This window comes from Lindgomyces ingoldianus, assembly GCF_010093535.1.
Source record: "Lindgomyces ingoldianus strain ATCC 200398 unplaced genomic scaffold BDR25scaffold_4, whole genome shotgun sequence".
Lineage (NCBI taxonomy): Eukaryota > Fungi > Ascomycota > Dothideomycetes > Pleosporales > Lindgomycetaceae > Lindgomyces > Lindgomyces ingoldianus.
This window is the reverse complement of record NW_022985165.1, coordinates 2,008,378-2,023,439: the sequence shown is the minus strand read 5'-3', so window position 1 is coordinate 2,023,439 and position 15,062 is coordinate 2,008,378. Positions and strand designations below refer to the sequence as shown.

The 15,062-nt window shown below is 42.2% G+C and overlaps 2 protein-coding genes across 2 annotated transcripts; one reads left to right on the top strand and one right to left on the bottom strand.

Annotated features, from left to right (window-relative positions):
- Positions 1-5,048: 5,048 nt before the first annotated feature.
- BDR25DRAFT_300874 (uncharacterized protein) lies at positions 5,049-7,030 on the bottom strand. The gene is made up of 2 exons (XM_033689458.1): positions 5,761-7,030; positions 5,049-5,547 (listed from the first exon to the last, which is right to left on the bottom strand). Exons 1-2 carry the CDS (start codon positions 6,955-6,957, stop codon positions 5,428-5,430), a joined length of 1,317 nt encoding a protein of 438 aa, XP_033552916.1. The 5' UTR covers positions 6,958-7,030; the 3' UTR covers positions 5,049-5,427.
- Positions 7,031-10,617: 3,587 nt separating this feature from the next.
- On the top strand, positions 10,618-13,807 carry BDR25DRAFT_331654 (uncharacterized protein). Its single transcript, XM_033692660.1, has 7 exons — positions 10,618-11,104; positions 11,185-11,287; positions 11,339-11,458; positions 11,509-11,607; positions 11,662-11,766; positions 11,821-11,971; positions 12,026-13,807. The coding sequence occupies exons 1-7, from the start codon at positions 10,989-10,991 to the stop codon at positions 13,531-13,533; spliced, it is 2,202 nt and encodes a 733-aa protein (XP_033552915.1). The 5' UTR covers positions 10,618-10,988; the 3' UTR covers positions 13,534-13,807.
- Positions 13,808-15,062: the final 1,255 nt, after the last annotated feature.

Genomic DNA, 15,062 nt, shown 5'->3' with positions numbered 1-15,062 from the left:
CCTAGCCTTTATAATTTAGCTGTAGAATTAGCTTATAAAGGTTGTCTAGTGCTGTAGTTATTTATTATCTTTTATAAGACTTTACATATAGCTACAGCACATTTCTTTAAGAGTTTTATGTTTTATTTAAAAGCTTAGAGTGTAAGCTGTATCTAACATTCTTTTAGCGCGTCTAAGTAGTGTTGTAGGGAATGCATTAGTGTAGAAAGGGTGGTTTAGTGGGGTCTTGGCAAAAGTAAGCGACTCAGGTGTGTGAGCAACTCGCCTATGAAGTACGTTAGCGCTAGACAACCTTTATAAGCTAATTCTACAGCTAAATTATAAAAGCTAGGTAATAAAAAGAAGCAGGTAATTATTAAGACTATACTTAAGCTATATGCGCAAGGAATTTCCCCTTAGATTACATTTATAGCTAATATAGCTAATTCTTTGCGCACTAAGTGTAATCTAGGCTATATTTGCATAAACTAGCCTAGTATGTTTATAAAGTGTTATTTAAAGCTTAAAGTAAAGTTTTAAGTGTAAGTATAGTTAAAAAATATTTAGCTAATTATAAACTTTATTTTACTAAAGTTGTATATGTTATTATTCTAGATGCTATACTTAGCTTTAATATTCTTTATAAAGCTAAACTTGCTTTAAATTACTTTAGAACTCTTATAAAAAGCTTTTTTATAGTTGTACTTACACTTAAACATTACTTTAAGCTTTAAATAACACTTTATAAATATACTAGGCTAGTTTATGTAAATATAGCCTAGATTATGCTTAGCGTGTAAAGAATTAGCTATATTAGCTATAAATGCTATTTAAAAGGAAATTCCTTGCGCATATAGCTTAAGTATAGTCTTAATAATTACATACTTCTTTTTATTACCTAGCCTTTATAATTTAGCTATAGAATTAGCTTGTAAAGGTTATCTAGCGCTATAGTTATTTATTATCTTTTATAAAGCTTTATATATAGCTGTAGTATGTTTCTTTAAGAGTTTATGTCTTATTTAAAAGCTTAAAGTGTAAGCTGTATCTAACATTTTTTTAGCGCGTCTAAGTAGTGTTATAGAGAATGCATTAGTATAGAAAGAGTAGTTTAGTAGAGTCTTAGTAAAAGTAAGTAACTTAGGTGTGTAAGCAACTTGCCTGTGAAGTACGTTATAAAATATATAAAATATATAAAACATATAACGTACTTCATGGGCGAGTTGCTCACACACCCGAGTCGCTCACTTTGCCAAGACCCCACCCTAATAAACTCTATTATAGCCTATAACAACCCGCTCTGGCACTATATAGTACAGTACAGCCTAGAATATTATTTAGATACTACTTTTGCTTCTTGCTTACACATTTATGTGTTATGCCTAGTCTAATTACACTATCTGTAGCGCCTTTAGGACAGCTTACCTACTTTAGCTTACACCTGCTTCTTTACCTTCTTCCTATTACTACGCGCCTTAAACTCTTTTAGAGCTGTTAAGCGTAGGCTTTTCTAAATTATTAAGGTTCTTTCTGCTTTAATCTACTTTTTTTTATATAATTTATGTTATGTAGCAGCCTTATTAGCTGCTTAAAGCTTAGTAATTTCCTATTACACTAACACTAGCTTATATGTAATTATTGCTGCCCTCTTTAAGACCTTTTTAAACACTTTAACTATAAAAGTTAGTAAACTATTTATATGCTTTTAAATTTTTATTTTTATAAGCATTAATTATAACCTAAGGTCTAAGGTCTTACTTAGGGTTTATAACTATTAGAGCTTATTATATATAAGTAGTAATAGTAATAGAGTGCATAACTTTACATTAAGGCCTATTATAACTTATTATAGGTTAAAAAGAACTAATTTAGCGCCTTAAAACTCTTTTTAAATATTACTAAAAGTAATTATAGCATTATAAGCTACTTTAAAGCATAGTAGAAACTTTATTTTTATAATATAAATAATCTAGTTATGTATAAGGTTTTTAGCTTAGCGCTTATATACCTTCTTTAAAAAAGTAAAACAACTTACATTAAGTAACTATAAAAAGCGTAATAAGTAAAAAACTATATAAATAGTAATAATCTTATTATCTTTATAGTATTACTAGAAATAAAGTAAGTTATAGCTTTTATAGCTGTTAATAACTAGCAGATAGTAGCTGCTAATAGTACACTTCTTTATATGCACATTAAAGTGCTTTAACTAGTCTAGACTAAGCTAATTAGTAGTCTAGCTACACTTAAAGATTATAATAACTTAATTCTAAAGTAGATTTTCTTTTTTATACTAGCTTAAAAAGTAGTTGCTACTTTAAAAAATAATAAAAAGCAGAATAGCCTACCTTTTAGTATTAATGCTTTAGATAGCTATTATCTACTCCTAGTTACCTAGCTAAACTACTTTTAGCTATTTTTATCTCTCTAAACTTATAATAACTGCTTTAGTAGATATCTAGCTTATTATAAACTCTATTTTATTAAAGTTATATGTGTTATTATTTTAGATGCTATACTTAGCTTTAATATTTTTTATAAAGTTAAACTAGCTTTAAATTACTATAAAATTTTTATAAAAAGCTTTTTTATAGTTATACTTACACTTAAACTTTACTTTAAGCTTTAAGTAACACTTAATAAATATATTAAGCTAGTTTATGCTAACATAGCCTATATTATACTTAGTGTGTAAAGAATTAGCTATATTAGCTACAGCTACTAGCTAGGGGGGAAATCCTTACACATCTAGCTTAAGTATGTGCTAAATAATTACTTACTTTTTATTATTATCTAGCTTTTGTAAGTTAGCTATATAATTAGCTTAAAAAAGTTGTCTAGTGTGTTAGTTACTTATTATTTTTTAAAAGACTTTATAGATAGCTGCAGCGCGTTACTTAAAAAGTATTATGTTTTATTTAAAAGCTTAGAGTGTAAGCTGCATCTAATGTTCCTTTAACACGTCTAAGTAGTGTTATTAGAAATGCATTAACATACTTCATGGGCGAGTTGCTCACACACCTGAGTCGCTTACTTTTGCCAAGACCCCACCCTAACAAACTCTATTATAGCCTATAACAACCTGCTCTAGCACTATATAGTACAGTACAGCCTAGAATATTATTTAGATACTACTTCTGCTTCTTACTTACACATTTGCGCATTATGCCTAGTCTAATTGCACTGTCTGTAGCGCCTTTAGAATAGCTTACTTACTTTAGCTTGCACCTACTTTTTTACCTTTTTTTTATTACTGTGCGCCTTAAACTTCTTTAGAGCTGTTAAGCATAAGCTTTTTTAAATTATTAAAGTTTTTTTTACTTTAATCTACTTTCTTTTATATAATTTATGTTATGTAGCAGCCTTATTAGCTGCTTAAAGCTTAGTAATTTCTTATTATACTAATACTAGCTTATATATAATTATTACTACTCTTTTTAAGACCTTTTTAAACACCTTAACTATAAAAGTTAGTAAACTATTTATATACTTCTAAATTTTTATCTTTATAAGCATTAATTATAACTTAAGTTCTAAGGTATTACTTAGAGTTTATAACTACTAAAGCTTATTATATATAAGTAGTAGTAGTAATAAAGTGCATAACTTTATATTAAAGCTTATTATAACTTATTATAAGTTAAAAAAAACTAATTTAGTGCTTTAAAACTTTTTTTAAATATTACTAAAAGTAATTATAGTATTATAAGCTACTTTAAAGCATAGTAAAAACTTTATTTTTATAATATAAGTAATTTAGTTATGTATAAAGTTTTTAGGTTAGTGCTTATATACTTTTTTTAAAAAAGTAAAATAACCTACATTAAGTAACTATAAAAAGTATAATAAGTAAAAAAGTATATAAATAGTAATAATTTTATTATCTTTATAGTATTACTAAAAATAAAGTAAGTTATAGCTTTTATAGCTATTAATAACTAGTAGACAGTAGCTGCTAATAGTACACTTTTTTATATATATATTAAAGTGCTTTAACTAGTCTAGACTAAGCTAATTAGTAGTCTAGCTATACTTAAAGATTATAATAACTTAATTTTAAAGTAGATTTTCTTTTTTATACTAGTTTAAAAAGTAGTTACTACTTTAAAAAATAATAAAAAGTAAAATAGCTTACTTTTTAGTATTAATGCTTTAAATAGCTATTATCTACTTCTAGTTACCTAGCTAGACTGCTTATAGCTATTTTTATCTCTTTAAACTTATAATAACTACTTTAGTAGATATTTAGCTTATTATAAACCTTATTTTATTAACATTATATATGTTATTATTTTAGATACTATACTTAGCTTTAATATTTTTTATAAAGTTAAACTAGCTTTAAATTACTATAAAATTTTTATAAAAAGCTTTTTTATAGTTATACTTATACTTAAACTTTACTTTAAGCTTTAAGTAACACTTAATAAATATATTAAGCTAGTTTATGCTAATATAGCCTATATTACACTTAGTGTGTAAAGAATTAGCTATATTAGCTATAGCTGCTAGCTAGAGAGAAAATCTTTACATATTTAGCTTAAGTATATGCTAAATAATTACTTACTTTTTATTATTATTTAGCTTTTATAAGTTAGCTATATAATTAGCTTAAAAAGGTTATTTAGTATATTAGTTACTTATTATTTTTTAAGGGACTTTATAAATAGCTACAGTGTGTTAGTTAAAAAGTGTTATATTTTATTTAAAAGCTTAAAGTGTAAGCTATATTTAATATTTCTTTAACATGTTTAAGTAGTGTTGTTAGAAATGCATTAGTGTAAAAAAAGTAGTGTAGTAGAGTCTTAGCAAAAGTAAGCAACTTAGGTGTGTAAGCAACTCGCCTATGAAGTACGTTAGTGTAAAAAAAGTAGTGTAGGGTCTTAGCAAAAGTAAGCAACTTAGGTGTGTAAGCAACTCGCCCATGAAGTACGTTAAACTACATTACGCATACTTAAAATAACACTAACAGAAACCTAGCAAACGCACGCAGAAACAAACAGACTAAATTAGATATATAATGTAATAAAAAGAGACTCTAGACAGATTAAAAGCAATGATAATACTATAGCAACCTTTCCTGTCTCCCTATTAACGTAGGCAGTCGCAGGGTGACTTTCTTATAAATGTTCTTAAATGCAGGCGCGTTCCTGATCCATCACAATAAAGACAAGAAGTTGTACGACCCGTACGACTATTAGGCACCGCCACACGTCCATGCCCGCCGCACTGAGAACATGTATAAGGCACATTTTCTGTGACTTGTCGCTCAGTGTAGCCAAATCCACGACAAATTGAACAGCTAGGATCGGCCTGCTTCGACCCCGTCCCCACATCCATACCCTAGCTCAGACTCCCAATCTCTACCTACTTCCCAACCGCCACCCCGAACTCTCCCACTCCTTCCCATAATCTCGCGCATACTTTTACACGCAGACAGATAAACTCTCATTCCCAGAAATCTGCCCACTCCTTCTCTACCATTTGCATATTCGTCATCGTCATATTTGCTTGCATCTCTGCTTGTCCCGCTTGGTTCATCTGCGCGTCTGAGGCACGGAAATCGGGCTAGAAGAGGCGGAAACGGCGGTTAGCAATGGGATGAAATAATAGCGGACGGGATGGGATGGGACGAGGTAGAATAGGTTGAATTCGGCAATTATGTTTGCGAACTGGACAGGCATAATTCTATGGTATCTTAGGATGCAAAAGGATAGGGAGCGGGGGGTGAGGGGGAAGATCCTAGGGCAATTAAAAGACGAAGGAAAATAGTGCGCTTACGATCACCGACGGCGAATAATACGTCGAATGCCCCATACTCGCAATCTGACTCGCAAGGCTCTGGCTCATAGCACTCTGCTGATTAATCACCATCATCTCCATATGAAACTTGGCCTGCATTTTCTGCTGCTCATACTGCATCCTCAACAACTCAATCTTCTGCTTAAGTTCCCTGAATTTGGCGTCCCGCTGCTGTAGCTTTTGCCGGAGAGTTGCGAGATCGTTTGTGGACAACGCGTCGCTGAAATACTGCTGTAGTCGCGGTGAGTATAGTTGGCATGTAAATCCTACCAGGGGAACAGAAGGCATGGAGGAGAGTTGTGTAAGAAAGAGATGGGAAGGTGTGCGGGTTAGGAGGGGCCGGATGTGCGTGATGTGGCACTCTTCGCAGATGGTAAATTCTGGGACGCGGGATGGTATATTGTAGCATTTTTGACCGGGGATCTTTTTGTCCTTCGGGCAGGGAGGGACCGGTGCCCAGAGTTTGATGTAGGCGGTTAGGGGCTGGATGTCTCTGTATCCGGATGTCAGGGTCTTCTCAGCGACTTCGAGGATTTGGTCGAGGTACGCGAGGGTCCGGTCGTGAGATGGTACCATTAGATCGCATGTCCCGAGGAGCCGCTGACCGCTGGCTGCAGGCAAAAATATGCCTTGAAGATTGGGGGTGATCGTGTTGATGTGGCGAATACAGTGGGAGCAAACCGTGAGGTCTTCGATCGGGTTTCCAGTTAACGTGTCTTGCAGGGAATACCACGTCCGTGTGGCACTGGACTTGCCGCCTCTCTGAACATCCTCGTTCTGCCTGTCTAAGTTCGGACACGAGCCCTCTGGATCTTCTATCTCTGCAATAGTGCCGAGCAGTGTGAGGTCAAGGTAATTATGGGTAAAGAGCCATGCCCACGCTATGCGGACCCAGAGATCAGAGAAGTCGCAGCGGGTGCTCATCCCCTCTGGTTTAGGAGGCGCAGGGGATATAAAACGAGCATAATTAGTGGGCTGCAGCGACGTGTTGTAACAATCTGCACAGATGTCGAAATTGGTGTAGTGATGCGGGCTGGTGATCTGGTACCATTGTGACTTTTCATCTGTGAACTCGGGGAATTTGCATGATGCGAATGGGGGTACTTGGGTTTTGGATATAGAAGAGGTGGGTGAAGCGGTCGTTGCCGGTTGTGGATGTGGGCGCACAAGCGGCATCGTGGAAGCAGGATTGGCGCGGGCGAAAATTTCGATTCAGCTGCTCGAAGCTCCTCAGACGGCACAAGGCAGAAACCGAAGGAGGTGAAGAAGAAGCGAGGCGTCGCTCCTGAGATCGCGGACTTCAGCTCGCAGCCTAGGCTAGCCTCGTGACACAAGATTGGATCTGTTCTCGAGCCGCCCCGCCAGAAGACCCGAGGAAAACGTCCACGCTCCAGTGCGTGTAACATTTCAAAACGCATCTTAGACGTGTTCTGCAGGGCCAAGAGTTTCTTAAAGTGCCTCTTAGACGCCACAATGAGAATCGAGACTGCACAGCATGGCTAGGGAAGGAAAACTTTGAGCGAAAATTTTAGATTGCTTCAGAGAGAGAAACGAGAGGAACAAGTAATTCAAGAAAGCTTACCGAAAGTGTTCCGTGCTTGCATCTCCGTGATGTCAGATCGTGATGAGAGTGGGGAGGCGTGCAGGTGAGGTTGAGATTGAAATACTTGAGATCTGGGGGTCCATTCTGCAGCTCGGGCTCTCTCATTGGCTGCAATTGTGAGATCACTTTGACTACTCTACTTTGACAAATAGTCAGAAATCGAGTTTATAGAAGGGCCTTATAAGAAAGAAAGCTCGGGGCATTGGCCTTAGAGTCAAATACGTAGAAATTGAACATCGAAAAAGCACTGGCTGGTGACCTTCCTCTGGCGTAACCTGCTTCTGCGTTACCATTGAGGCCGAAGAGGAAAAAGAGAGGCCAGGTGGTTGGGGATATATTCATACTCTGTTGATTTAGATAGGTTAAGCAGGATCAAGGCACGAGGTAGAATCCGCTTCGATATGTTTTGAAGATACGGCAATGCATTTCAATAGTTATAGAGCCACTAAGCGAAAGACAATATTGAACAACGCCCTTGATTAGGGCATTTTATAACCCCATATTGTGTTGGGGGAGTAGTCCCTTAATTAATAAAGCCAAGGCAGAAATAGCTTTCGTAAGAGGGGCCGAAAGCGCTTCTCAGGCTTGCCCTTGAGAACCAGGTGGATTCCATCTACGCTTGAGTGAATTGTTCGACCTAATGCTGTAGATCTAGCAATATGCGAATACGGTATGTTGGAGGATGTTAGTTACAAATGCCTTGGTGTGCCGGAAGGCGTGTCTGTGTTGGCGTATGACAGTAGAGAGGGGTGTCTGGCTATACTATTACTTCTTCAAAGAAGCGTTAGTGACATCGGAAATGGTTCTTGAGAGGATTTTGACCGGCTCACTTGTTCTTGGTAACCACAGAGGGGTATGGCTAGTCTTTCTGGATGTCAGCAGTTCCCATTTGAAAGGCGTATGTCTAGCATCAGTTTAACGTGAGGTAGTGTAAGTGCATGAAGAACTGATGGAGGATAGTAAGCGTACTAAGAAAATTGCTGTTAACAAGACACTTCACCACAACCTCCGCTTATGCGAGGCTGATTCTAGTGCATTACTGGGTTTTGATACACTGTGACCTGTCCCAATATACATCTCGATGTTGGATCATCAAACCTTTTCTTAAGCCTAACTTAGGCGATTCCCAACGCCGCAGCTGGGCAGTAGTATGTCGCCGAGATTTTGGGACCAGGCAGACAAGATGCTTCTTCCAGGCTCGGCTCTGCTGTACTAGACTGGGACACTGTTTAGTGGATTATTAGCCAAGCAAGAGCTCAGTAAGACGAAGCCATGCTATATACTGCCATAACCCTTTTATACCTAAATTAAGACATCGGTGCCGCATCTTAGCTTGCATTTTCGGTAAGGCATCGAAGTTCGCTTCCCGCTCTCTGATCTCTCCAGAGATATACTCACTCACGACATCCTAGGCGTTTCTCGCAGAGCGGGCCATCCTCAGGTGAAGGAGAGCCACAAGACTCCCCCGCATTTGGTAAGTCGATATCTACGAGAGGTGGGATGCCTGACCTCAGGTTCGGAGGTCCAAATCGAAGATGCGCGGTCTAAGCTGAAGAGGGCTACTGTTACTCTGCCGTCTCTGTTCATACGGTATCGCGTAAAGCGGAAAGTAGGGGTATCTCAACACTCTAGCTGTATATGAATAGGTATCATCACGATAAACTTTCGTGGGAATACCTTCTATACTTTTCGTAGCGAAGCCTCTTAGAGGTGTTGGTTATGCAAGGGTTTACCATAGATATGGGGGTAGTAAGCGCCCATTGCCCTTTAAGTCATTAGTGCCTTAGTAGCTGGTATTCGAGGCTAAGTGTTAAGCCTAGCAAAGAACGTGGCAGCAGCGAGGGACCTGGCTGACACTTTGACATGTCAATTCCACAGCCGAGTTGGGTCTTGTTGGTCCGAGGTTCTAGAATTCTACCAATCGCGAAGGATGTATCTAAGGAAAGTTTGGGGAGGGAAGGAGACAGGGTGGAAGTTGGATGGCAAGAGGAAAAGGCGAGCCGCGACCCCGCAAGGAGGATAAGTCCCGCTCCCAACATTCCGTACGCTCATAAGTCCAGATTTTGATGCCTGGGCCGGTGCTGCAACCGGCCCATCACCTGAGAGTGCAGAGATACAAGTCTTCCAAGATGTTTTGTTCCTCGATGGCGCCTAGCTTCCTCATTTAGAACGCCTCAAACGCGGGTAATTATGCGCGGCGGCGGCAGAGTAAAATGATAAGCAAAGATTCGCTTCTCCTGTCCAAAGGATTGACAGTAGCGGTGAGGGGGGAATGTTCGAGGAAAGGAAGCAAGACATTGGAATGAATACAGCACGAGCAAGAGAGTTGTCTCTGGTGATGGGGTGTAACAACGGGGGAAGCCACTTGCTAATCAGGCCCCCGATTTACTTTCTGGAAGGTGTTTAGTCGACGAAACAGGAACCAAGTGGGTGTGGTCTTCGGAGATCAGTGAATTTTAGGGACAAATCCTTCCGCGATTAGGTTGGCGGTGTCGGTTCCAGTCAGCCGTCACACTTCCATTCCATTTGGCGCGGGTCGGCCACGTCGACGCAAAGACGTTGTCACTGGATCCTGGGACTTGAAATCGAACCGTCAGACGGGAGAATTTCTTCTGTGCCGCAAGGCTGCAGATTCGGTGAGGTCGAACATGATTGAGTCTTTTGTCGTGGTGAGGTGTGGGCGTTCATGCATTAGTGCCTGCAGCACTGCTCTCGTGCTAAAACTGCCGGTGAAGGACTTGTTAGCATAAGCACAACAGTGCACCGTTCGTCCAGGCCTCCTGGGCTAAGGCAGGCTGAAGACATTGGCGAATCTAAAGGGACCCTGGTGTGATGGTGGAGGACAGCGCTGAGGCGAGGCAGCCTGTTTGTCAGCAGCCGGAGATTTTGGATCATGTCCTGACGATGCCGAGCGACTGTATAGAACATCGAAACATTAGAGAAATGCAGCGCACGCCGTTTGTCGGTGGCTTTCCCAAACATCGCAACGGCCCAGCGCAGCGGGACTCTAGGGGGGTCCGACTGAGATGCTCGAGTGCGCTCGGACGGTGATGGACAGCGAGGGAGTCCACCGGCGCTTAGATCCTTGAGGCTTGATGTCGCCTGCAGTGCCTATTGGTGTCTCGTCGCCAAGGGACGGCGCGCAGGGGCTGCGTTAGTGTGCGTGGAGGAGACACTTGGACCGGGCGAGCAGGTGGAGGAACTCTGGAGGGACAGTTACACCAGCACCAACGCGGCACCCAACGCAGGCCTCATTACTCGATTCCTCGACGCGAGGCAGAGCGCAATTGAAACAAAATATATCGCCGCATCCTCTGCTGTCCCCACACACGGCGAGCACAGTCACCCAGTGTGCTGCTTCAAAAGCCCCTTCCGCCCCCTCTCTAGTCGCCGCGCTGCACCCAACGTCCTCTCGCCGCGCTTCCCACCCTGATTCGCCATCCGGGGGAGCTCGTCGCTCAGCCTTGTGGCCTCAACCTTCTAGGGTTGCCAGTCGCAGGCAGCTCAAGTTGGACATCTCCAGATCGCCCTCGCGGTGTTTTCCAGCACGCGGCGCAGTTAACTCTGGCGCTGCTGCGCAATTGCACCTGATCCTGAAGGCGGCATGGCAACGGCGACACAGCTCATGCCCTCGCCAACACAGGCCCTGAAGTCTGCGTTCAGCCCATACACTGACTCCCCAAGCTCGCCGGCCAACTTTGCGCACGTCTTTTCAAATAGGTGCGCTCCCCCTCCAGACCCTCTCCAGACCCCCCAGCAGGTAGGCCTCCCAAGCCAGCAGCGCTAATGGAAACCCGTAGGTCGTCAGGAACCACGTCCGACCATCTGGTCCCGCCTCCGAGCCCATACCCTTCCACCGTCGACCCCTCTCCAGTCGATAGCAATGGGACGAACGCAACTGAGGTAGATGCAGCCAGAGCTGCCGACAAGCGATGAGGCTAATCTTGCCTGCAGATCGAGGACGATGCCCAGGTCAATCAGGTCAGCGAGGACGAGATGAGCGACATGCGGTCGCCGGACATGGAGGACATCGCCAGCCCCGCCAGTCAGGCGAGCCAGGACAGCCAGGCCAAGGTACGCACGCAAGATATTTGATTTGGGGCATCCCTCTAACGGCGCCGTAGCCGTCCAAGCTAGACACAGCGATTCCTCCACGCACCCGGGCAGATTCCGACGATGCGCCACAGTCGGTCATCCATGCCCCCACCAGCTTCAAAACATTCGTGAGTGTCAAATTAATTGTAGTTGCACCAAGTAGGCGCTGATATCTTTGACAGAATCGCGTCTCTGTCTCGGCCGCCGGGTCCAACGAGACGCGGTCAGATAGCACGGCAGTAGTGTCGCCACAGACACCAGAGGCAAATATGATACCTGATGAAAAGGTCCGCTGCCACTATCTTCCATTTCAAGCAGCGGTGATGGCTAAACAGATGCAGCACGCTTCTGCCACCTCTGCGTACACGTATCCCCTTGATACCGATCTCCCACCAGCGGGGCCCGAGGAGCGAACCACGCCACGCGCGCAGACACGGCAGGAAGTCGAAGATGGCAGTAAGAGACGGAGCAGAGTTAGCCTCAGTCTAGCAGGTGGGTTCCTTCTCAATTTAGCATTTCCCCGCTTCTAACTAGCAGGCGGCTCAGATATTGCCGAGACAGACGACTACAATACCGTCTCAGACGCATCTTCAACATTTCAAGACGATGGCAGCGCAGCATCCCAGTCACAGCAGAATGGATCGCCACCCATTTCAATGAGCACCCAAACAATGGCCACGCAGACTATGGGAGCGCAGACCATGGGAGAAGCGTTGCAGAACATTAACGAGGCGGAACGAGAGGTTGCTGCGCTAAGGGACGCCCTAGGCGAATGCTGGACGTTGTGCAATACATTGGCAAAGCTCAGCCAAAACCATCGCCAGCGCATGTTTCACTATTCTGGCGGACGAGGTGACGTTCAAGAGCATGCCTGGCGAAGCTGTTGGCGGCTGTGCCAAAAACTCTACGAAAGTAGAAATGAGGATCACGCCAGCCAGGTCAAACCCACGCTGGAACTTTGCCGGGATTTCTGCCAAGCCCTGTTCGAGGTTCGGCAACGGGGCGACGAAGCAGCTGATTCGGTCTTGAGGGTCAGCTTTGAACTCAACAACCACCTTTATAACGCCCACGATCGGGCACTGCCGGAAGCCTTTCGGGAACGGACCCTAGACTTCTACTTGACCCTGTGCCACCGCCTGATGAAGCAGCGAACATCTTTGCCGGAAGAAACAGACGCTCTTCTTCATGCTTGCTGGTCTCTTGCTGAGATGTTGTTCAGCATCCGCCAGAATAGCCGCGACGGTAAGCCCGCGGACGAGGAGTTGCTTGGGTCAGCCATCCAGGCCTGCTGGGAACTCTGCGACCTCTTCCGAGAAGGCTGGACTCAGGTGAGACCTGAGCGTGGGACTCCGCGGCCGTCTCAGTACACATTCCCTGCCCCCGCTTCTGTGTCGCAATCACAAAGTTCCTATTCCGAACGGTCAGGCCGCTCATCGAGCCTTAACGAATCGTATCACTCTGCCATCTCTATGAGACGTCAGCTCGTGATGCATCCCGAAACTCCAACCACCATCTTCGACGATCGCGAAGAGTTCTCTCCTTCAGAGGAGCCTAATGTTCCGAATATACTGATTCTAGGGCCTGAAGCAGGAGCTACTCGAACCCACGATCGCTGGTCTTCCGCAGCATCTAGTCTATCGACTTACTCAGACGCTTCTCAATCCGTGCACACATCGTCAACAGCAACCGCGGGACGCGAAGACCCGAACCTCATTCGCTTAAAGGGACTAATTGTTAAGTCAGCCATAAATACTGGTTACTCTCGCCAAACACCCCTTCCAGACTTTGTCAGAGCTCTCCCTTCGAATAGCTTCGGCACAATACCTTGGCAAAGCAAGCTCTTCGAACATTACAAGAAGCTTGTTCTATCCGATCCGACCTTGAGGACCGTGCACACCACACCGCTTCGGAGATTGACTGCCAGCGAGATAGGCAGGGCAGTGCAATGGATGGCAAGAAGTGAACAGTTTTCATGGATGCGGGACCTATATCGTTTCGTGTTTGGCAGCTTCCCCGAGGATGCCGGGCAACGGAACCTAATCATTAACGCGTAGTCACGTACGCCACCTCACGAAGACGACGTTTACTCCCTTTTCTCTTTTCATCCCGGCTTGGATAATGCGCGGCTATTTTAGTGCTTTATTTGCGATATACCCTCAACGCTCACTTCGGTGCGAATGACTCTGTTGGGCCTCCTGTTAGAGTCGGCGTTCTACCGATTTGGATTAGGATTTAGCGCGTGTTATCTTCTCTTCTCTGTATACTTTTAACTTCCACGATTTTTATGACGAGACAATCGTATAGAATGCCTCTCATTAAATTCATTGCAACTACGTGTTATATCAAACACCAAGGAACCTCGCCTCATCAATCCATGCATCTTCTGTTCTAAATTTCGATACTATACGTACTTCTAGGTACAGTCTACATGATCAAGGGTGGCCAGGCGTGGGTCTAACTGCGTAGCCTTAACTTACCCCACGAACAGATATTACAGCAGATGAGCAATTCGGAGGATGCAAGCGAATATTAGCTTTAGTTGCAATTGTATGTCAGCCCACGGCACTGCAAAGCAGGGAGGGCAGCCGACATACTCTGATACTAATATTGTGAAGTGCTTCTTCCCTACGTGTGGAGATGTGTTTCAAATGTAATGACCAATGTGCTGTTAGATATTTCAGAGCTTATTAAACGCACCTCACGGTTGTGTCGGCCACCTGTTACGATTTCCACTTACTAGTCACGTGCTAATGAGGACGTGCGTTAGGTGCGCGACCCGGATAATAGTGGGGTGTCGAATGATGAGGATAGGTTTGGTAAGGATGTACGGTCCGTCCCTAAACCTATTAGGGAGAGGGAGAAAGGTAGGCTAATTATAGTTTATCCCTTCTGCTATATAAGAAGCAGGAAAACAATCTCTTAAAAATAATAACGTACCTAACAGGTTGGCCAGCCACTTTTGCTAAGCCCCTACTAAACTCTACTTATCTATATAATGCCTTAACAACAACACTAGATTAAATCCTCTAAAGAATGTTAAATATAGCTTACTTTTTAGGCTTTTAAATAAGACTTAAAACTCTTCTTATAACACACTATAGCTATCTATAATGTCTCTTACATAACACTAAGTAATTAACGCGCTAGATAGCCTTTATAAGCAGAATGCTAGCCTAAATTAAAAAATCTAACTAAGCTTAAAAAAAAAGTAGTTATTAAGTACATACTTAAGCTTATTACACATAGATTTCTCTCTAGGCTTATAGCTATAGCTAATATAGCTAATTCTTTACCTATAAAGCGTAATTTAGGCTAGGTTAGCTTAAACTAGCCTAGTATATAGGTTAAGCACTGCCCTAAGTTTATAATAAAGTTTAATTATAAGTATAATTATAAAAAAGTACTTTATAAGAATCTAAAAGTTATCTAGGGCTAGTTTTACCTAGTAGCTAACATAAAAGCTAAGTACAGTATTTAGAATAAAGACATGTATAACTTTAATAAGTTAAGCTTTATAATAAGCTAGATATTAACTAGAGTAGTTATTATAGCTTTAAAGAGATAAAAACAGCTAAAGGTAATA

Excerpts from the sequence above, each read along its gene's own strand:
- BDR25DRAFT_300874 (XM_033689458.1), bottom strand. The coding sequence starts at position 6,957 with ATGCCGCTTGTGCGCCCACATCCACAACCGGCAACGACCGCTTCACCC. Across the intron at positions 5,548-5,760 it reads ATTATTCGCCGTCGGTGATC|CCCGATTTCCGTGCCTCAGA; the intron begins GTAAGCGCACTA and ends CGCCTCTTCTAG.
- BDR25DRAFT_331654 (XM_033692660.1), top strand. The coding sequence starts at position 10,989 with ATGGCAACGGCGACACAGCTCATGCCCTCGCCAACACAGGCCCTGAAG. Across the intron at positions 11,105-11,184 it reads GCGCACGTCTTTTCAAATAG|GTCGTCAGGAACCACGTCCG; the intron begins GTGCGCTCCCCC and ends GGAAACCCGTAG. Across the intron at positions 11,972-12,025 it reads AGTTAGCCTCAGTCTAGCAG|ATATTGCCGAGACAGACGAC; the intron begins GTGGGTTCCTTC and ends CAGGCGGCTCAG.